Raw genomic sequence first — 23,201 nt, forward strand, 5'->3', positions numbered from 1 at the left:
TTGGATATTTATAATATAGAAAGGGCTCCTCCATCGCCCATTTTCATGAGAACGCAATCAAAATATTTTATTTATTATTTTCATATCTGCGATTATAATATGCAAGCGAGATTGAGGCATCTTTTTTCTGGCCAATATTGTTACGAGTATCAGGATAGGTTTTTTTTAATCATAATTTCTTATCATTTTAAAAAAGGCAGCAGTTTATTGCTTGCTATAATATTACAAGACCGTTTCCTCATACTCTTTACATCCTTGGAGTATTTTTTCTCATAAGGATTGCCTCCTAATAACGAAGATGTATATATTTTTTCTCTTTAGCTACCAACTTGTATATACACAGCCTGATAGACTATTATATACGCGAAATTTGGTGCCATCAAAAAAAGAAAAAATACATCGCCAGTAATCACAATAATAATTCCTTCCAATAATTTGTCAGCTTTTATTACTATATATGATTGGTTGCAATCTGTTTGAGATCGCATTAAATTACACATAATTTAATTTCATCTTTGCGACATGGGCTTCGCATTATTTTCACATCTTACATTCAAAGTCAAAAAACATATAAAGAAAAGCTAACTTGTATTACTTTTATAAAATGATTATTCTCTTCCGAGGTTTTTTCGGATTCAACGAAGCCCATGTCACAAACAAGTTGAATAACAACTCGCAAACAACTTTGTCGGTTTGTCGCGCGACAAACGGCTGCCGGCACGCGCGAGGCCGTGACGTAGCCCGTGACGTACGGGCCAGCGGCCTATCACTCGCTCTGAGTCTCATCTCGCGCCGATATTTCAAGGAGCGGCCAATGAAGTTTGGCGCCGCGTTGAATCTTCGAACCGAACTCGGAGGTTCAAACTTATTGGCAGCGAGAAATTATAAAAACCGCTATAAAAGGGCCCGCTCTTGATAAGCGCCCGACACTCGCTGAAAACGCGCAGAGTTACCGCTTACGTTTAACCGCTTTGATAACCGCTTTGATTACCGCTTACGACAACCGCTATTCTTTTTGTGAAACCGCCTATAACCAACCGAGCTTTTTTCTGGAACTTTTGTATGATTTGTGATTGTGTTAATTATTTGATTATAATTAAAGAACGTGAATTGTACTCGCGAGATTTATTTTCCGCGAACCAAAAGATTCTCGCACACTTGTCCTATTTCACCTCGCTCTCGAACATATGAAGGAATACCAGATATTGCACACTTTGTCTTTCAAAAACGGAAGTTTCTTTAAATTTCTTCTGGAATAACTGTTTTTTAATAACCAGAATATTCATGCATAAACCGCATATGATTCCCCCTGAGTGACCTTCAGAAGGTTTTAGCCGTCGCTCGTTTTTCATTAAAAAATTATTAACTAAAATATTATTTATTGAATGTGTGAAATAAATAAATACATGAATAGACAGAGGAATTTTAAAGATAGAGGGAAATTAAATTAGAAATAGGTTTGGGTTAGGTTATTTCTTCCGGAAGTGGAGCCCCACTGTTTTATGCATACACTTTTTAATGCGAAGTGAGGTTCCACATGGGTTTACAACTTTCCACGCGAAGCGAGGTTCAACGCAAACCAATGTGTCTAGTTTTTTGATAGTGGAGCCCCCCCTACGGGGGGGGGGGCGGAACCTACTGTGTCCATGCATACACTGTTTAAAGCAAAGTGAGATTCTACATGGGTTGTACATGAGTTGAATCTTGCTTTGCGTGAAAAGTTTTAAACCCATGTGGAATTTTATTTTTCATTAAAAAGTATATGCGTGGAGGCAGTATGTCCCCCCCCCCTACGGGGGGCTTTACTTCCGGAAGATACAACCTAACCCAAACCTATTTCTGATTTAAAACTAAAATTTGGTTTGGGTTACGTTATATAACCCAAATTGTAGCTTTGGGGTGAAATTTTTTTGGGATGGGGAAACAGGGGGCGGGGCCCCGCCCCCACCCACGCGTTAAGGTCGTAAGCCTTTTTCAATAAAAAAAATAACAGAAATAAATGTCAAACTTAAATGTCAAACTTTAATTTGTCATATCTTCTAAACGAATGCTTTCCCCCACTTTTTTCTTGCGGCGAATTACTCAAAAGAACCCCCCTTACAACATATTTAAGCGGCGATAAAATCGAGGTGTAACCTTTTATGCATATTTACCATTAATATAATGTCTACAACGAGTTTTACCGGTTTGAAATCTCGCAGGTGACGTATACCTTTTCACTTTCGACTCCACGATATGGCCAACTTCTGACTCATTATTATGATCAAATGACAACATGATATACGTCAATCTGTAATGCACGAATCAGAAATTGACTATATCATGGGGCCGAATGCGAAAAGGTAGACATAGCCCACGAAATTTCAAGCCGATAAAACTGTTATAATATGTAAAATATTAACAACATACAGCATTGTATTTATCTCAAACAATACTACAACTTTTATTATATCGAAATCTTCATACATATACAGGGTGTCCTAGACCACCCGTACACCCCTTTTCTTTCAAAAACTAAGCAGTATGCAATAAAAAATAGGGGATTCTATTTACAAAATTAAAGGTGTCCTTGACTTGACCTTAACGATGCCATCCAAGGTCAAACCAATGACACCATCTTATGTTCCCCTCAAAACCATACAATTTTTGTTCAAAACGTTTTTCTCTAAAATGCTTAGTTTTTGAAAGAAAAGAGGTGTACAGGTGGTCTAGGACATCCTGTATATAAATATTTTGAAAATGTAACATAAAAATGATATTTTAATAAATTTAAAGTTACTATTACATATACACAAACATATACACACATAATATATAATACACATACATATAGTATGCTCGGATAAGAAAGAGATGGACAGAAAAGAATGGGCAAAGAGAGAAAGAAGATATGAGTGTATCTGAGCAAGTGTCTGTACAAGTGCCAAAAGTAAGAAAAAAAAGGAAATAGTTATATCTTCCTCCGTAGCAATACTTTATGCTCACTAATGTTTAGTGACTGATGTGAATTATCAATCGATATATCGTTTGTAACAATGCACCCCCCATTGTTACCTGGCAGTTGACCCGCCAGAAGTTTGCCGCCCGGCGAACACCAGCCGGGAAGTGGCAGAGGTGCCTAGCGCCCTTTTTTATACGCACTGCGAATATCTTAGAATATCGTAGAAACCGAACACGATAACGAAGACAGCCGTTATACGGCTGTCGTTACGGCCCGAATCCCGAGTACCGCCGAACGCCTCCGAAAAATACCGAGCACTCCGACTCCGAAACGCCGCGTCGTTACCCCCACCTGAATAAGCGACGCGGATACCGTTAAAGCGCTCGGTATAAAAAGGCCGCCGAATTACATCTCATTACCAGACCGGTACTTGAAGCCTCTCGAGCAGTACGCTTCGAAATACTATACCAAATCCGATCCTAGAGTTCACAGAAAACGACGGAACGTGAGGTTGACGGGTTCGCAGCCTCCGCCGAGCATTCTCGGTTTCATCGTCGCCTGCGAATCCTCACGCAATTCAGACCAACTCAACGAGAGCGGAGTGTTCGCCGCTCTCCTAGATTACGGTCTAAGATCCGACCGCTCCAGCCAGACGGACCGTGGGTTAGCGAGTTCGCTACCCCGTCGAGATTTCTCGACTCTGACCGGCTTTCCTTAAGTCCGCGTACAGAATAGGACCGGAGAGTTCTCCACCCGATCGAGATTACTCGATTTCTGACCGCATCCCCGATCAGCTGGGAATACGCGCTAGAAAACGGCATCTAACATCGACGCCTTCGTAAACACGCGGCACCGCCGCTCGACCGAATAAATAGTCGCGCCAAAATATCTGTCGCGCCGTATCTCGCTTATGGTATCGTAACGCGCCGTCAAAATAAACAAGACCTTGCCGTACACACGCCGACTAATCGCGCCCTGTTTCTTGCGCGTCTCGCGCGCACCGTCACAACAAACCCGGTCTCGCTATCCGCCGGCGAATACCGTACGAAGTTCGATACATCGAATATCGCGCACCGACTAACGACCGCGAATTAATTATAACACGTCTCGTTACCCGCCGCGCGCTCGCTTCGCGGGATATAAACCGATATTATCATATTGTAAATTGACCATTGCTAAAAGAAGCGAATAAATCAGCTACGTTACAACTCAAGCTTCTCGTGCGTCTCACCCTTTTTCTCGAGCCCTGATCCCGGCCGAGCTACTCCACGCGCTCGTGAAAGTGGACCCGTTACACGTTTTACAGCCATTCCCTCGCTCACTCATTCCTACTCTCTCTCTTTCTCTCCATCCCCCCCCCTCTCTCTCTCTCCCTCTCTCTCCGTCTCTGTGGTGAGTGCTTATTGACGTGTCTTTTATCGCTCCGCCTAAATTTCTGTTTTCTGCCGTTATTTGCCCTACGGCTCTTATTTTTTTAGAGATACATTGTCTAGGGCTACTTTGCTTGACCTTCTGGTTTTATCCTGCTCATTGTCCGACTTCGTCGCTGTCTTTTCGAACTTTTCTGGTGGATTGGACCGCTTGCTTGCTCTTTCTCCCATCTTGTTTTTCAACCTCGTCAACGCTTTCGTTTATCTGGAAGCGTGATGTCGTGCGGCGTCGACTCTGGTGGGCTGAGTAGCAGTGGCGTAGGCGCAGGTGGGCATAGAGACGATGGCGTGGAGACTGGTGGGCGAGGTGGCAGTGGCGTGGGAATCTTGGCGTGGGACTGGGGGGCGTTTTGGGGGACTTGTGAGACAGACTAGTGCGGCAAGTCTTAATCTGTCGGGTGTGTCGGAGAGAGCGTCTATTGATGCATCGCGTGTGAACGCGCTGAGGGCTACTGTGAATAGGCATAGCGAAACGATATCTAGACTGCTCTTGTCTAGTAAGGAGAATCTCAACAAAAGGTCACAGATTGAATCTGCCTTCCGCGCCTGTAGGGATGCGTTCATGGAGGTCTCGACGGTTTTGGTCAACTTCCTTGACGAGCGATCGATAAATACAAACTAAGTGGTTAACAATATCAAGAGGGCGGTCGATGTGGCCCTTGATGATCTCAAAAATCACAAACACTTTGAATCGCGGTCTGAGTGCCGGGGGGAAGCGGCTCAACGACGGGGGAGATCTTATGCTTCCGTTGCTGCTTGCTCGGCGCCGGAGATACGTGTCTCTGGGGGACCTACAGTCGGAGTGACTAGCACCACCAATTTTCTGATGATGACTGACAAGGAGAGTGGAGGGAGGTATGGCTCGTCCCAGGTCACCCGGGATGCACTATGCAAGGTGCTAAAACCGTCTGAGTGTGGTCTTAAGGTAAACAGGATCTCCTTTGCAAGAAATAATGGTGTTAAAATAGAGGCTTTTTCATCTGATATAGCGAGTATTAAGGCTCATCCTTGCCTCGCTAGAGCTGGGTTCAAAGTGCAAAAGAATGTTAAGCTTAATCCTAGACTGATAGTGCGTGGCGTCCCGGTGGAGATGTCACCTTGCGAGATAAAGGACGAGCCCATTGCTCAGAATCTGGATGGAGACGCTAGTTCGGAAGTAGAGGCTGTATATATTTTTCCACCCAGGAAGAATAAGCGTACAACGAGCTGCATCTTGGAGATTTCGTCTGTGGTTCGCAATGCTCTAATTAAGGAGGACCGTATCTTTCTGAAATATGCTGCATGCTCGTTCTCAGACTATGTCAGGGTCATGCAGTGTTATAGATGTCTAGCTTTCGGGCACATCGGAAGGGACTGTAGGTCTGACCCTTTCTGCGGTTATTGTGCCGGGCCTCACGAGAGGAAGGACTATAAGAGTATCGACCAGCCACCTATATGTCATAACTGTTCGCGAAATCAGAGTGCCAAGACTGATCATTCTGCTTTGGATGCTCAGAGGTGTCCTATTCTTGACTGGAGGATTAAGGACAAGATTGCTAACATTAATTATTGATGATCGTACAACTGGTCTTGAGGATTTAAGGATCTGTCATGTGAATTGTCAATCCCTCATAGCGGACTTCGATGAATTTTCACATTTTATCGGCAGGACAGATTATCATATAATCTGCATGTTAGAGACATGGCTTCGTCCAGACATCCCTGACGATATGGTCAGATTGCCGGGCTACTCACTTTTTAGATGTGACAGGGCAGACAAGGGGGAGGCGTGGCATTTTATTTGTCGGATGCTCTTGGTGCATCTGTTCTGGAGCACTCATCTGGAGCTGCCATGGTCAGACCGGAATTCCTAATAGCTGAAATCTTGTTTAGGGACAGATCCAGGCTTCTTATAGCGGTGGTGTATAGACCACCTAACTCAGGCTATCTGAATGAATTCTTCCAACTCTTTCTGGAGTTACAGCTTGGCTACAGGCACTCTCTTATATTCGGAGATTTCAACGCTGATATGTGTTGCTGCACCTTTGACAGTCAGCAGGTTAGTATTTTTGTTACATCCTCTGGTCTATATCTGGTACCTTACGCCGCCACTCATCATCTGAGGAATTCTTCTACCCTATTGGATCTGTGCATTGCGGATGACCCAGGCAATATTAAGGAATATGGTCAGCATGAAGTTCCTTTTCTATCGGCACATGATCTTATTTACATTAAATACGGAATCAAGCTGCAACGCAGAAATGGCAGGCATGTTATTTGCAGAGATTATCGTGGTTTTGATGAGACGAGATTTTTGTCCGACATTGATTGTTTGAATTGGACTGAATTGCTTAACTCTGGAGATATTGATGTGAAGATAAGAATCTTCAACTCCCATCTTTTAACGTGTTATAACAGGCATGTACCATTGAGGGAGCGATATTTTCGAAATCTGCCTGCTCCTTGGCTGACGGATGAGTTGCGTGATGCCATGCGTGAGAGGGATTTAGCCAGAAAAGCTTGGGGTAGGAAAAGAGGAAATCATCACTACGATCTTTTTCGGTGTCTACGCAACAAAATGCAACTTCTCGTAAGGTCAGCCAAACGAGCCTACTATCTTACTATTTTTAATTAAGCCGATAACCCTAATGAAATCTGGAGAAGATTAAGACACCTAGGTTTAATCAAGGCTAGAGATGTGAGTGGGGGCCTCTCGTGCTCTGTGGAGGAGTTAAACGTGTTCTTCTCGCGTGGCCTTGTGAGATCGGATGGGGAGGTTTTGAGTCCGCCTTCTGCTGAGCTACGCACTAGTGGATATGATGATGTGAAGTTCTATTGGTCATATGTCACGCCTCTGACTATTAGACGTGTGCTTTCTTGTTCTAAAAGTAACGCTATTGGTGCTGATGAAATTTCCTTAAAACTAATAAGGTTTACTTTACCTTATCTAATGCCCATAGTTGAGCATTTAATCAATTTCTCATTGAATCATGGCGTCTTTCCAAAACAGTGGAAATCGGCGCTCATCTGTCCGATACCGAAGATTAAGAATCCGACATCTGTTCAGCACTATCGACCTATCTCTATTCTGCCGGCAATGTCAATGATTTTGGAGAGAGTGGTGGGCGAACAGATTTGCCGTTTCCTATTGGAGTCTGATCAATTGGATCCTTATCAATCTGCCTATCGCAAGGACCACTCCACTCAAATATGCCTGATTCGCATGCTGGATGAGGTGAGGCAGGCTGCGGATCGTAGAATGATTACGGTGTCTGTCTTTATTGATTTCTCTAAGGCGTTTGACAGAATGGATCACTCACTCTTGAGGAAGTTGAAGAGCTTATGCTTCTCCAATTCTGCTCACGGATGGATACGTTCTTACTTGGTGGGGAGGATGCAAGCGACTAGGAATAGCGTGGATGGTAGTGTTTCGTCCTGGTCATCCATCGGGGCCGGGGTTCCGCAAGGTTCCGTACTAAGGCCTCTGCTGTTCTTCTTTGACCTATCGGACTTTCAGCAGGTGCTCACTCACTGCAAGTACAATTTCTACGCGGATGACCTTTAGATGTATCTCCACTGTGAGCCTGCTGCTCTGATGGGGGCCATCTCTAGCGTTAACGAGGATATCAGTGCGGTCCTTGAGTGGACGCAGAGAAATAAACTGATTTTGAACTCTGACAAGGCAATTATTATAAGGACATCAAGGTTCATAAACACTATTGACTTGTCTGCCATCCCGGAAATTAAAGTGGAGCAGTCTATTATCAAGTATTCCTCTCACATCAGGTACCTTGGTGTCACCATCATGAACAATTTATCGTGGGAAAAGCAGGTTACAAGTATGACGAATAATTGTAAATTGTATCAGCTGAAGCTGAGCAAACATCTGCTTCCAGATGCTCTGAAGATCAGGCACGTTGTGTCATTGATCTTTCCGCATATTGATTACTGCTGTGCGGTCTATACTGACATGACGGCCGAACTTAATCTAAGGCTGTACAGAGCTATTAACTCATGCATTAGATTCATTTTTAATCTCAAAGCGGACATTCACATTACACCATACTATGAAAAACTTCGGTGGCTCAAGGTTGTTGATCGGAGAACATACTTTGTTGGTTGCCTTCTCTACTGCATACTGTCAACCAGGCAACCCACGGTTCTTTTCTCCAACTTTAACTTCAGAATTCTAAGTCGGGAGACTAGGGCTTCTGAGGACATGCTCATCTTACCGCCGTGTCGAACTGAGCTATACAATCGCTCCTTTAGAATGAGCTCTGCCATGCTCTGGAATGGCCTTACACCTGAGAGAGATAGCGCGAGGCATACACGCGTGTGGGAAAAGGAAAGAAGGAGGCGCAGAAATAATCGACATTTTTTATATAGAATAATAATAAGTTTATTCAATGATTGTGTATCATATAAATGTGTGTGTATGTATGTGTGTATGTGTGTGTTAAAAAAAATAATAATAAAAATAATAATGATAATAAAATATATAATATAATTTAAAGGTGACCACCTGAAACAGAAAAATACATATGTTGTTAGTATAATGCGCTTTCCTTCATTTAATTTTTATAAATCTAATATAAATTTTGAAAAGAAGATTGTACTGTTTTTGATTATGGTTACCACTACATTGTTTTGTTGTCTACATTAGTGTATTATTTACTTTGCCTGTGACATATGACATGTCATATACTCACACACTATTATCAAATGTATATATGCATTTACTTAGATTGTTAACTCTGATTGTATTATGCTTAATGCGCTTGAGGGGACTTGTCCCAGAGCGTAGAATAAATAACGCTTTCCTCTCGCTCTCTCCCCTCTCCCTCTTTCCCCCTCTCTCCCTCTCCCCCTCTCTCTCCTCTCTCTGTCTCTCTCTTTCTCTCTCTTTCTCTGCTCGTTCTTTATTGTATTCTTTCATCCCTATTATTATATTCTTTTATTTGTTCGACTTTTATTCTTTCTATTCTCGTCTTTCTACATAATAATAATTATTAATTCAATCATTAATTTATTCATCATTATTTTATAGAATATAAATGAGATATTGTGTATCTTATAAATAGAAAAAGAAAATAACTTATTGTGTATCTCATTTATGCAGTATAAAATAAAAATAAATAAATCAGTTTATTTATTTTCATGTAGGGAGACGAGAATAGAAAGTGTTGTAGCCCGAAAAGACTATACACTAGTTACTAGATATAAATTATTTTAGATATATATTATTTCATACTATTGCTCAACGCGAATGTGTAACGCGAATACAGATCACGTTACGACCGTTGACTGAACGAAACACTGACAAGGCGAGCTACGCGCGAAGCCCGAGCGACCGCGCAATCACTTCATTGCGAAAATGCGGAAATCAGGGCAAGCGGAATAAGGAAATTGCGAAAATGCAACCAAAGAAGTCCTACTTAGAAGCGAAATAAAAAAGAATAAGGAAATTGCGAAAATGCAAGCAAAGAAGTCCTACTTAGAACTTCCATAGTTTGCACCCGGATCTTGCCGCCAAAATCGAACGACACGACACATGATCCTGCCGCTAAATGACCCCCTCCCGGGAAACCAAGGGGACATAATAAAAAGACCCATCGCTAACGAGCGGCGGGCAATCAATAACGTTAACCTTACGGACAGCTATTAAATTAAAACCACGCAGTCGGCAGAAATACGGGAGATCGAGGAGTGAGTCTCGCGACCGAAACTCGACTCAAGACACGCGCACGCCAAGATATCCGCTATCGCGATACGTGACGCGAACTAACGTGCGGGAACTTCGTAATTAAGCCAAGTTGTGAATAAAATAGATATTTATATTTCCATTCCGATTACAAAAGTATCATTTCGTCTACAATAAAATAAGTGAGTCACTCGGGCCTGCCCGAATTCCTAAATTCCTTTCGGCAAACGATCCCAACTACCGTGTCTCTCCGGAGGCATAACAAAAGAATATAAGTTAAGCAAATAAAAGAATATAATAATGGGAACAAAAGAATACAATAATGAACAAGCAGAAAGAGAGGGAGAGAGAGAGAAAGAGAGAAGCGCGAGTGAACGTGTAAGTGAATATGCGAGAAGCATGAAGCTAAGCGATACGTAGTACATAGTGAGCGAGCGATTAAAAAAAGACAGAGCGTATGATCGAGAGAGAAAAGATACTGCCATAATGTTAGTGCGTACATGTATATTACTCTCACATGCATGAGAAAGACAAAGATAGTACAATTATATCTGTCCTTGTCATGTAAGATTGCAGCTCTGTCTATCGCGACATCACGCAACTAATCTACTGCTCTGTTTGACTCTTGAGCCTCGATCTCGCACACACACATTTGCACAAAAGTTTTGCATAGTAAAATCTTTTTTATAAAGCTTCTAAACTCACTTCTCAAAGTTCACTGATACTTTTTGATAAAATGCCGAGTGCGGAATCTACTTGTTAGGCACGTGCAAATTATAAATCTTTTATATTAAGCAAATGTTGATGGCAGAAGCCGATAACAAAACAGTAATTTTTAATTTTTTTCTCTTTTTACATGAAATCATACACCCCGCACTACGTTACTATATGTACTTTAATTATGGAAAAGGATTTATTAATATCTGTAATCAACAAAAATATTTTGCATTTTAACTAATATTCGCATTCTGTCGGTAAAACAGAACAGTCCGACATCCTCTTAAGTATGCTAATCTTATTATTTACATCATGCGCACTAAGTAAAGAATTCCAGTCATATGACGAAAGCTCATTCCGGAAACTGTCGATGTTGAAAGATCGGAAATCCTGAACATTTATAGTTCGTTTGAGATGGCGTTCAACTTTGACTTTATACTCGATGTTAATCAAGTCGTGATTAGAGATGAAGCACACATCATGCTGACTAAAAGACACCAGTTTATCCTCATCATCTATTATACAGAGATCCAGTGTCGAAGATGAATTACGCGTATGATGAGTAGGTCTGTACGGTACTATATAAGAATTAGAAGATTCAACGAACGATGCAATTTGTTCCGAATCATACGTAATCAAACCCAGATCAGCATTGAAATCGCCTAAGATAATAGAGTGTTTATAAGAAGCAGTCAATTTCATGAAGATATTGAAGAATTCTGCGAGGTGGCCAGTGAGGGGGCCGATAAACTACAGCCAAGAATAATCCAAAGCAACTCCTGAGAGAAATCTCGGCAATAAGATATTCCGGCTTTTTACAGTATTTGCTATCTGACTGCTGTAGAATTTTCGCCTGGAGTGTGTTGGCAAGATAGAATGCTACACCATCTCCATTCCTGCCCGTCCTGTCCGAAAAAGAAGCGAAACTCATCAAGATGAGCAAATAAAGATTGACAGTTCACGTGACATACTCGTAGATGATCGAGAGTAGTATACATTAGTATCATAGTTAATATATTTAATTTTGTCAGTTAGCTTGCGTCATAGAATTGGATATATTTTGCCGTCCATGGCGGAGTGAGCAGATCCCTCTGTTATAGCCCGAACAGGCTATACACGAATTATTAAATATATTATTCTAAATACATATTACCTCATTAGATGGCCATCTTTTATAGTTTCCGCAAATAGTGGCAGTCTCTTTTTTTGTGCAATCCTTCAACTCATTTCCCGCACAGTGACCGCAGAGCGCAGTGGACTTACAGTCCCCGACAACAGGACCAAACGCAAGGCATCTGAAGCACTGGAGCACTCTTACATAATCAGAAAAACTGCACGCAGAGTAGTTGATATAAATATGTTTCTCTTTCAGTAGAAGGCAGCGAATATCAGGTGATACCTCGATGACACAGCTAGTCGTCCGACAGTTGTTTTTCGTAGGAAACATATATACGACCTTGATCTTTGACTTATCCTGGTTCTTCAGGTTCAGAGCCACAATTTCTGCCTCGACTTCTCCCGCGGACAATTCGCACGGAACCCCGCAAACATGTAGTCTAGGGTTAAGTTTGGTCTCCTGCTCAATCCTGAGTCCGGCTCTGACAAGTTCAGCTTAATCCTTAATTTTACTCAGATTAACGGAGTGAGCTTCGATGCGAACTCCGTTATTACGTGCCGACGAAATTCTCTTAACCTTTAGATCGAAGTCAGAAGGCTTAATCGCTTTTATGAGCGCTTCCTTTGTGTCCCTCGCGTTCCAAATTTCTCCGGCTTATCATCCCTCGACACAATAAGTTTATGGTCTTCGGTACTTCAAGGGAGGGACCATGTGCAACACTTACCCTCGCTCCGTCGGATCCAACAACCGACGCAAAAGAACGAGAAGCGCCCGGAAGACCGCTCCCCGCAACCACTCGAGCACCAGACGCAACTGAGGGAAGGGCAGAGCGAAATTCGGAAAGCGCACCCGCAATGACATCCTTCACCTCATTTAAAGAAGGAGCCGACATCGTCCCGCCATTCTCAAGCATAAATAGACAAGCAGATGAAAGATCGAAAAAGGCCTCCTTACAGGCGCGGAAAGCCGACTCAATCTGCTGTCTTTTTTCAACGGTCTCCTTACTAGTCAGAAGCGTTCTAACTACATTATCATTATGCCTAGCTATAGAATTTCTTAATGCATTAATGCGAGAAACATTCAGAATATTACTCGCACCACTCGCAGACTCATCCGACACATTCACCAAGTTTGAACGGGAAAGCCGTTTCGTGAGAACCCGCCTATTCGAACAGGCACTGCGCTCATCGTCCTCCAAAACCTCAGAGTGTTGTGTTCCTGTGTCTAGTTTTGACATTTCGGTTTGTTGATTTCGCCTCGAAAACAAAGGATCTGCCGCCACGCACGCGCGCTTCGCGTCTCACCGCCAAACTGACACCACGATCGAGAAAATCTCGCCGATTCGCAGCTCAGAAAAAACGGATGAACTCACGGCACCGCCCCGTCCGACAGCCAAACAGAATACAAAAAGGTTAAGTAATATCACTCTGACAGTCCTATGCAAAAAATCACTCCCGTAACTATTTAACCGTTCAAAAGTTATTACTTTTGCGGAGCGATGTTTGACACGTCTTCTTCACTGCAGAGAGAGAGAGAAAAAGAGAGAGAGGGGGGAGGGAGAGGAGAGAGGAAGGGAGAGGGAGAGGGAGGAAGAGGGGCGGAGAGAGGGGAGGGAGGGAGAGAATGAGAGAGGGAAGGAGGGAGGGGGAGAGAGAGAGAGATTGATTGATCTTTATTAACTTTCTCAGCTATTTGTAATACAAATCTAGTTCACATTAATTACAATATACCGCTTTAACATTCGCTTAAACGGCACAATTCTTTCATTCCGCTTTATTTTAGCCGGCAAGATGTTATACATTTTCACTCCTTCGTAAAACATACTCTTTTGCGCACTCCTTGTTCTGCGATATTTTATGGCAATATCGCCAGCTTGTTGTGTTTGTCTTTCATTCTCATTTCCCACTATTTCTAATCTATTTTTTAATTGCTCCGGTAACATGTTTCTTAAAAGTTTAAAAATAAAAATACACACATTATAGTATAGCCTCTATTTTATGGACATAAAATGCAGCGCCTGCAGCATACGCTCCACTTTGGTATGTCTATCACATTACAATATGATCCTCATGGCCCGGTTTTGTGCTTTTTGCAATTTACTCAGCTGTGTTTCTTTCATATCAATTAACAGCATCGCACAATACTCAAAGTGAGGCGCTATGATAGTCTTATATACAATACACCAAGTGTATGCCGATATATAATTACCTATTCTATTCAAAAAAACTCGTTTTTTCCCTATTTTCTTTAGCATATAATCACAGTGGTACTTAAATCGCAGTCTGTCGTCAATAATTATGCCTAGGTATTTCATTATTTCCACACGTTCTATCTCAGTTCCATCCTAACATTTCAATGTAATATTATCTCACAGTTCTTTTCTTATATTTCTGACTATCATATATTTCGTTTTCCCTGCATTCATTTTTTAACTTATTTATATTTATCCACTCTTCTATTATAGTAAATGCCATATTCATTTTACCCTCTAATTCCGTGCTGCTTTCTCCAGTTACATATGTTAACGTATCATCTGCAAACATTTTTATACTACCTCCTTCTGGACAGATTTTGATTATATCGTTTATATATACTAGGGGACTTCCGTTTCCGGTAACGTAGAGTGTGACACGTGGTGATATAAAGAAGGCGTTTGACAACGTAAAGAGTGTGAAAGCGAAGAGTGAAAGAGAAGAGAGTGAGATAGAGTGAGAGTGGCGGTGCGAGAGAGCGGAGGAAAGTGAGGGGCACAAGGGGTGGCAGGGAATAAGAGCTAAAAGAGGAATTACAGGGAAGCGAGGTAGCGTGACGGTTAGAGCAGGGAATATAGAAATTATAGAGAGGTAGGACGGGAAGAGAAGTCGAGGCAATAGCGCGACAATAGGGCAAGGAATATAGAGAATAGAGAAAGGCAGAATAGGGAAATAAACGGACGAGAGTGGGAGTAGAGGGCGCGCGAAAAGAGAAGATGGCAGAGTTAGCGGGAAAGGATATAAAAGGTGTAAAAGAAAGAAGAAGTAGCTACGAGAATGTAGAGGAAATGCTAAAAAGGAAAAGGGAAGAATTCGGGAAGGGAAGGAGTAAGGAGGATATACTGAAAAGTAGTAAGAAGGTGCTGAGATCGCCAGTGAGGGGGAAAATGGAGGAAGCGGAGGAGGTACAGGAAATATTGAAAAGCTGGAGAGAAGAAAGAGAGGATATAAGGGAAGAAATTAGGAGAATGAAGGAAGAAGTGAAAGAGGGAATTAAAGAGCAAGGGAGAATGATGAGAGAGGAGGTAGAAGAGTTCAGAAGAGAAATAAGAGAGAAGGAGAGGATATGGAGGGGGAAAAGAGAGGAGACCAGAAATTATATCAACGGTTTGGAGGGAAAAATAGAAATACTGGAAAATAGCTATAAATGGGGAATAGAAGGGAAGAAGGAGGAGGCGGGGAACAAGGGATTAGGGGGGGGTGGAAGAGAGGATGAGAAGATTGGAACGAGGATTGGAAAGGGAGGAAAGGGAGAAAAGTCAACCAGGCAACCCACGGTTCTTTTCTCCAACTTTAACTTCAGAATTCTAAGTCGGGAGACTAGGGCTTCTGAGGACATGCTCATCTTACCGCCGTGTCGAACTGAGCTATACAATCGCTCCTTTAGAATGAGCTCTGCTAGGCTCTGGAATGGCCTTACACCTGAACTACGGTATGCTCGTACCTTGCCGGATTTTAAACACAAGCTTTACACTTATCTGCTCGCTCATGGATGACTTCTTTGATCTGTTGGTTCTGATAGGTCTATTGTCGCTCTCTCTCTCTCTCTCTCTTTCTCTCTCTCTCTCTCTCTCTCTCTCTGACACACCTTTCTTATATGGGTTTATTATTATTATTATTACTTAAAGAGGGAATTAAAGAGCAAGGGAGAATGATGAGAGAGGAGGTAGAAGAGTTCAGAAGAGAAATAAGAGAGAAGGAGAGGATATGGAGGGGGAAAAGAGAGGAGACCAGAAATTATATCAACGGTTTGGAGGGAAAAATAGAAATACTGGAAAATAGCTATAAATGGGGAATAGAAGGGAAGAAGGAGGAGGCGGGGAACAAGGGATTAGGGGGGGGTGGAAGAGAGGATGAGAAGATTGGAACGAGGATTGGAAAGGGAGGAAAGGGAGAAAAGGAAAAGGAATTTGGTGTTCAAGGGCATAAAAGGAGAGAAGGGAGACGCGAGAGAGGAAGTCAATAGGATATGCAAAGAGATAGGGGTAGAAGTAGAGATAGAAGAATTAAGAAGGATAAGAACAGGAAAGGAGAAAAAGGGGAGATAATAATGGTAAAGGTGAGGAGTGAGGAAAATAGAAGAAAGATTTTAGAGAATAAAACGAGGTTAAGGGGGAAAGAGGTTTGGATAGAGGAGGATATAACATTTAAGGAAAGAAAGATGAGGTGGAGATTGAGACAGATAGCGATGGAAGAGGAAAGAAGGAGGAAGTGGTGATGGGGTGGAGCAAGTGGTAAAGGATGGGAGAGGAAGAAGGTGGGAAGAAAAGATGACAGGAAGGATGGAAGAGGGGAAAGAAGGAAGCGGGCGGTAAAGGAGGGAGGCGAGAAGGAGTGGAGGAGAAAGAGACGGAGGAATGGGGAATAGCTGGAGGAAGCTTGAGGAGGAGGACTTAAGAAGAACGCGGGAGGAAAGGAAAACGGGAAGGAAGAGAGAGGAGAGGGAAGGGTATAAAGAGGAATTGTGGAAGATAGGAGGGCCAAGCAACAAGGATAGGGAAGGGAGGGGGAAAAGAGAAAAATTAAAGAAGGATTTGAAGAGAGGAAAAGAAAAGACGCATGGAAAATTATATTTTGGAATGTGGCGGGATTGAAGAACAAAGACGCAGGATTTTGGAAAAAATTGGGAGAATGAGATGTTATTACATTAATGGAAACATGGCTGGATAAAAAGAAATGGATAGAGATAAAAGGAAAGTTACCGAAAGGTTTTATATGGGGAAAACAATACGCGGTAAAGAAAAATAAGAAGAAAAGAGCAATGGGGGGGATGATAATGGGAATAAGAAGAGATCTGGCAGAAGAGAAAGGAGGATTAGAAGCAGTAGAGGAGGGAGTGATGACAGGAAGAGTAAGAATAGGAGAGGAAAAGTGGCGGATACTGGGAGTATATGTAAGAGAGGATATAGAAAAAAAACTGGAAGGGTTAAAGAAATGGATGAAAGGTAACGGGGAAGAGGGAACAAGAATAATAATGGGGGGGACTTTAATGCGAGAACAAGGGAATATATTGGAAGGGAGGATAGTGATAGATAAGGAAGAAAATAATCAAAAAAGTAGGAACTCTAAAGATAAGAAAGTAAATAGGGAAGGCAGAAGGTTAATAGAAGCGTTGGAGGAATCAGGCTGGAGCATTTTGAATTGGAGCATGAGAGGAGACGAGGAAGGAGAATATACGTACACGGGAAGTAGAGGCAATACGGTGATAGATTATGTAATAGGGAACGAGGAGGTACGAGAAAAGGTAGTCAGAGTAGAAGTAAGAGAAGAGGTAGATGCGGACCATCAGCCAGTGATTTGCTGGATAAAGGGAGAAGGAATAGAAAAAAGGGGGAAACGGGACAGAGGGTGAGGAGAGGACTGTGGGACGAGGAGAGATGTGAGAGATTTAGGAAAAAGATAGGAAGGATAGAAATGAGAAAGCATGAAGAGGTTAGAATAGAAACAGAGAGGATGAATGGAAGGATAAAGCAAGCGATGGAAGAAAGTGAAAAAGGAGAATAGGAAGTAGGAAAGAGAAATGGGGGGTGGTGGGATAAAGAATGTATAGAGAAGAAAAAAGAAGTGAGGAGAGAGCTGGAGGAAGGCAAAGAAGACAGGAGAAAGATCCAGGAAAACAAAAATAGAGTATAAAGAATTATGTGAAAAGAAAAAGGAGGAGGAGAGAGAGAGATTAATTAGAGAAGCAGCAGAGGCGAAGACAGAAGGTAAGGTATGGGAAATAGTAAACAGAAAGAGAAGAAAAAGGAAAGGAATAGAGGAAGGGATACAAATGGGAGAATGAAAATAGAGTTGCCGATTTTTTCTAAAGAATCGATTTTTCAGATCGATTCAAATCGCCAGATTAAGAATCGATACATGAATAGATCGGGTCTAAAAAAATCGATTCGGATAAGATCGATTCAAAATCGTATATAAAAAAATGTTAAAGGCGCATATTTATATGAATGAATGATAAAAAAAATGATAAAAAAGATACAAAAAGAAGGAGAAGCCAGAGATGATTCAAATTGACATCTATAAGCTTTGAAAAATTAGCTTTATTATTAAGAACAAAATAGAAAAGTTAATATATAATAATAATAATATAGTGTAGTTATAAATAATGCAAATGTAGTTATAAATTATATATGTAATTAATATTCAAGTGTTTTCCTTCTAATGATTTAAAAAAAATTAATTTTTGTAGTCTTTCTCCTGATAATCTATTTCTGCTCGGCGTAACAATATTACCAGCTACGGAAAACAGCCGCTCGGACGGTACTGAGGTACCTACAATACACATATATTTATATGCTATCTTAGACATTTTTTTATACATTGTGTCTTTGTGATTACACCAATATTTTATTGGATCAAATTTTTTTAGATCTTCTACAGGCTGGCTTAAATAGTTTTTTAAATCGACACCAATTATATTCCGATTTGTTTCTTGATCTTCTGGATACTTTTCTTTCACCAATGTTGTATGGAATCTCCAAATATTACCAGCTGATTTTGCATCTTCTACATTAAGAGAGCTTATTGATTCATCTAGTGGTAATAACTGCTCAGTTTCAGTTTCAGTTTCAACGGCAGATAGCATTGATGTTGTTTTCTTAGAACATATATAAATGGAAGGGGAATAGCAGGCTGAAAAGTGTCGAAGGAAGTGAGAAAGAAATCGTAGTTGCCTCTTTCTTGGGAGTAACTACACATACAAGCATCGTGTCTGTAGTGTACATACTTTTGTGTACACACACATGGCCGTGCATGCGCACTTTTGAGCAAAGTGACTCACAAGAGAGAGGCAACTATGATTTTCTTTCTTACTTCCTTTCGACATGTTTTTCTATCGGGAAACAAAGGAATTCCCCTTCCATTTATATATGTTCTAAGATTGTTTTACATATTGCTTGAGAGCAGGCTATTCTATCAATAAAATAAATTTTTTTAAAACGGGGATCTAGTAAAGTTGAAATGGCTAAAGAATGCACTTGTTCAATGGCTCCAAATCTTCGGTGAATTTCATTTATTATAATGGTTTTTGTCTCATAACCACGTGTTGTATTGGGTTGAACAGCTTCTATAGATTTGTTCAAGCAATATACCATCGGTATAATTTTACTGCTGGTCACATAATTTTCTCCGGAAACTTCTTTTGTAAGTACTTCCAAAGGTTCATAAATTTGTATGAGATCTTTGAGAACATCTAATTGTGCAGCAGTTAACATAGGAGGAGCTTTGGAATTACTCAAAAGTATTGGAGCAAGTTTATCTGCTAATTTGACAAATCTCTCTAGTTGGTAATAGGTAGAGTTCCATCTAGTACAAACAGATTGTATCAATTTCAATGGAGTTTGTATGTCTTCTTGTACTTTGCGCAATTGATCAGAAGCCTGCACACTATGTTTGAAATATTTTACAATATTTTTTACAAATCCTAACAGTACTTTGACGCCATTTAAACCATCTTTTTTATCAAAAGGCTTATTGGCCATTAAATTTAATGTATGGGCAAAACATGGCAAATGTTTATTTCTGCCATATAAATCTACCACTGTTTTAACAATGTTGGATCCATTGTCCGTCACTACAGCACTAATCTTCTCCGGTGTTATATTCCAGTTACAGATATTCTGAAAAACTGTACTTAAATACTCAGCATTATGCCGTTCTTCAAGTTCCGTAACACTGTAACGATGCATCCCTCCACCGTGATTGCACCGTTACCCGGCCGCCGATCCGCCGGAAGTCCGCCGCCCGACGAACACCGGTCGGGCAAATGCGGAAGCGCTGAGCGCCCATTTTTAAATAATAACCGAAAGCGTAAACATCTAACCGCCGTTAAGCGCGCGTAACCGTCAAGAGCCGGTGACGCGCTCGGGTACCGTCCGACCGATACCGAAAACACCCGAGTCGCGCACGCCGGGTCTATGACGCGAATACCGTTAAGAACAATAGGCGAATTACGCAGACGCGCGCGCCGAAAGTCGGTATAAATAGGGCGCATTTTCGGTTATCAGGAGCAGATTCTCCGATCCGCTAGAGTTAATAAGACGCCTGAGCAAATCCAAAATCCTTACGAACGCTCCTTCGAGAAAGAACAACGAGGTTGGGAGTACCCAGCCTCCGCCGAGCTTTTGCGGCATCTCGAAGAGCGATCCTTTACCAAACACAGAATAGAGGTACACGGGATCGGGCGTGCTCGACCCAGCCGGGAGTTCTCGGCCCCTCGCAACTTTTCCGACCACCTGTGTATCGGCATTATTCTCGTGGCAGGGAGTTCTCAGCCACAGACGGGATTCCTCGTCGGCCGATACATTCCTAAGTCCGCACCCGCGCTCCCGATACGCGAGTAAAATCTCATAATTACACGCACCGACCGATCTATTGTCAACCGCCATAAGCGAGCCCAACGCGTCATTATTACGGCACGCTAAGTCCCGCGCCGAGGAACGACCCGCGCCCCTGCCGCGATACCGATCGACACCCGGAATCGATATCCGCACCGAAGGACAGCTCACCGGCGCGGCGGTGGGAAAAATTACCACCCGATAGCGAACGGCTCCTGCCGGATTCACGATACACGATCGATACTCGGTACGCAACCAGATAACCGAAATCACGAACCGCGCGGCAAATAATCCCGGTGCATTGGATGCACCACCGTACGCGCCCGCGACCAGCGCACCCATCTGCATTCACGCACACACGTACCGTACTATACACACTCACACCGCTACATTATACGTTCTCGCGCTCACATACATTATACATTCTCGCGCTCACATACATTGTACCTTCTTGCGTTCACCTACTTATGTCATACATTCTCGCGCGCACTCGCTTCTAACTCGCGCACACACATACACATCATATACGGACACACTCTCGCTGTACAACCAGTGTAGCCGGAAACAGATCCCGCGGCTCACGGCTCAGCAATGGAGGGGATAACGCACACAAGCGCGAACCGCGTACGTGTGCGCTCTGCGCTTCGGCTAGCTTCGGAGAGTAGAGAAGTTAGTGATGATCGATTTAAATCTTGGATACGCAAAGTATCATTTGATGATAGCCTTTTCCATTGTATTATATGTAATCAAAATTTTTCATGCAGTTTATCGCACGTTAAAAGACATGCAGATTCTGCGCGTCATAAAGAAAATGCATCGTTATTATTAAATAATAACAATATAAGTTCAAATACAATAATACGAAAACGTTTTAAACAACAATGGTTAGATATCGATTTGTTTAAGCCATGGCTACGCGAAGTGTCACATGACGTTAATTCATTTTTCTGCGCGTTTTGTAATATATCTGTTGTTGGTGGTTTGTCTCAAATCTATCGTCACGCAGAATCCAAGAAACATATTATAAAATGTAAAGAAAATGAAACAAACAAGTCCAGTGAAGATATTAATATGAACGAATCACTTTTGTCATTTGAAGATTTGCGAAAGAAATCAGCAGAAATTCGTTATGCCGTGTTAATTGCTGATAAAAATATTTCGTATCAAACGGCAAAAGATATTCTTACTCTTTTCCAAGAAATAGGAAAAGATTTTAATGTTTTGAAAAATATGAGTATGGGCCGAACAAAATGTACAAGTATAATTTCAAATGTGCTATGTCCGATTGAGACGGATCGTATAGTTAACAGCATTCAAAACACTAAATTCCTGAAACTCTTGGCGGTTTTGACGAAAACGGTTTTAAGAAAGAATGGCTTACTTTACATCTAGATTTTACAATAACAGAAAAGGAAAAGCTATTAAAATTAAACTTTGATGATATGTGGAAACAAATTTTACAAAGTCAGTATTCCACTAATATTGATAAATATCCCAATCTCAAACGTCTTTTGAATGCTGTTAGATCACTCCCAAATTCGAATGCCGATCCAGAAAGAATGTTTTCTGTTTTAACAGATTTAAAAACAAAAAAAACGAAATAAACTTTCGTCTTCCTCTATAAATGCTATTTGTGTTTTGAAATCAGCATTGAAAACAAGAAAAGAAACTGTTCTAAACATGGAGATTGATGAAAAGCATTTATCTCTTATGTCGTCGGACAAATTATATAACACTCCTCCTAAAAAACAAAAAAGCAGTCTTACATTATATGCTGCAGATGTTTGTGATATTGCTGGTCCCTCAACATCCAATGATATGCAATAATAATGTTCAAAAGATAATGACTTGTATTTTATGGGCATTATTATTCATATAATATAATAAATAATTTTGTTCACTTTTTAATATGTTTATAAAATAAATTTTATCTGTAATAGACATCACATTTGTAAAGGACAAGTGTGTAAAAAATTTCTTGTCACTAATTGACATCACACTTGCAAAAGACAAAAAATTATTCTGTAAATAACAGATATAATAGAGAATATTTCATAATATAATGTGGTATGATATGGCTACAGGCGAAGATCCACGTTAAAAAAAATCTAACGCGCCATTAGTGGAACCTCATGGGTGGTGTGGAAGTCCATTCACTCTTTGTTCTTAAATTATTGTAATATTTATATAATCTTACACAAACACATATTTGTGTAAATAATTAATAAAGTAATTATTAAAGTAAAGAAGTAAGAAATCGCATATGTCCTTATATGTAAATATGATAAGTAGTATACAATGTGTTACATTCTGGGTCACATTTTTTCCTCTATCAAAATTAACTAAAAAACATCAAAATCACCAGTAAAAGCAACAAATTAAAAAAAAGACAACAAAAAGAAGAACTTTCAAAATATTGAAAGAAACTAAGGGCGTCCTTCGGACTAAACTTCCTACGGACTAAACTTTTCAGGTACCTTTCAGGTGCTTGACCTGAATTAACAAAATAAGGGCTTGACCTGAATTAACAAAATATTGGAAAAAACCTTCCAAAATATTGACAGAAATCCTAAATTCCAAGAGTGTTAAACTCTAAATCAAGACCATTTATAATACAACGACTAAGTGTCTGAAAGACTAAGTCCAAGGGACGTTAAGTCCGAATGACGCTTACGAAGTGATTAGATCCTTCTTATTTATCCATTGATTATGTGTATTATCAAAGCCTA

General features: G+C 41.1%; 3 protein-coding genes across 3 annotated transcripts; all 3 read left to right on the forward strand.

Moving 5' to 3' along the window:
* The first annotated feature begins 6,202 nt into the window (after positions 1 to 6,202).
* Positions 6,203 to 7,915, forward strand: LOC115244754. Its single transcript, XM_029822681.1, has 2 exons — positions 6,203 to 6,945; positions 7,015 to 7,915. The coding sequence occupies exons 1-2, from the start codon at positions 6,203 to 6,205 to the stop codon at positions 7,913 to 7,915; spliced, it is 1,644 nt and encodes a 547-aa protein (XP_029678541.1).
* On the forward strand, positions 7,916 to 9,800 carry LOC115244755. The gene is made up of 2 exons (XM_029822682.1): positions 7,916 to 8,440; positions 9,636 to 9,800. The coding sequence occupies exons 1-2, from the start codon at positions 7,916 to 7,918 to the stop codon at positions 9,798 to 9,800; spliced, it is 690 nt and encodes a 229-aa protein (XP_029678542.1).
* A 5,053-nt stretch (positions 9,801 to 14,853) lies between these two features.
* On the forward strand, positions 14,854 to 15,633 carry LOC115244757 (uncharacterized protein PF11_0207-like). Its single transcript, XM_029822683.1, has one exon. The coding sequence runs from the start codon at positions 14,854 to 14,856 to the stop codon at positions 15,631 to 15,633; it is 780 nt and encodes a 259-aa protein (XP_029678543.1).
* The last annotated feature ends 7,568 nt before the right edge of the window (positions 15,634 to 23,201 follow it).

The sequence above is a fragment of the Formica exsecta genome, unplaced genomic scaffold (genome assembly GCF_003651465.1).
Source record: "Formica exsecta isolate Colony F162 unplaced genomic scaffold, ASM365146v1 scaffold855, whole genome shotgun sequence".
NCBI classification, from domain to species: domain Eukaryota; kingdom Metazoa; phylum Arthropoda; class Insecta; order Hymenoptera; family Formicidae; genus Formica; species Formica exsecta.

Excerpts from the sequence above, each read along its gene's own strand:
- LOC115244754 (XM_029822681.1), top strand. The coding sequence starts at position 6,203 with ATGGTCAGACCGGAATTCCTAATAGCTGAAATCTTGTTTAGGGACAGA. Across the intron at positions 6,946-7,014 it reads AAAATGCAACTTCTCGTAAG|ATTAAGACACCTAGGTTTAA; the intron begins GTCAGCCAAACG and ends AATCTGGAGAAG.
- LOC115244755 (XM_029822682.1), top strand. The coding sequence starts at position 7,916 with ATGTATCTCCACTGTGAGCCTGCTGCTCTGATGGGGGCCATCTCTAGC. Across the intron at positions 8,441-9,635 it reads AAAAACTTCGGTGGCTCAAG|ATCACGTTACGACCGTTGAC; the intron begins GTTGTTGATCGG and ends ACGCGAATACAG.
- LOC115244757 (XM_029822683.1), top strand. The coding sequence starts at position 14,854 with ATGGCAGAGTTAGCGGGAAAGGATATAAAAGGTGTAAAAGAAAGAAGA.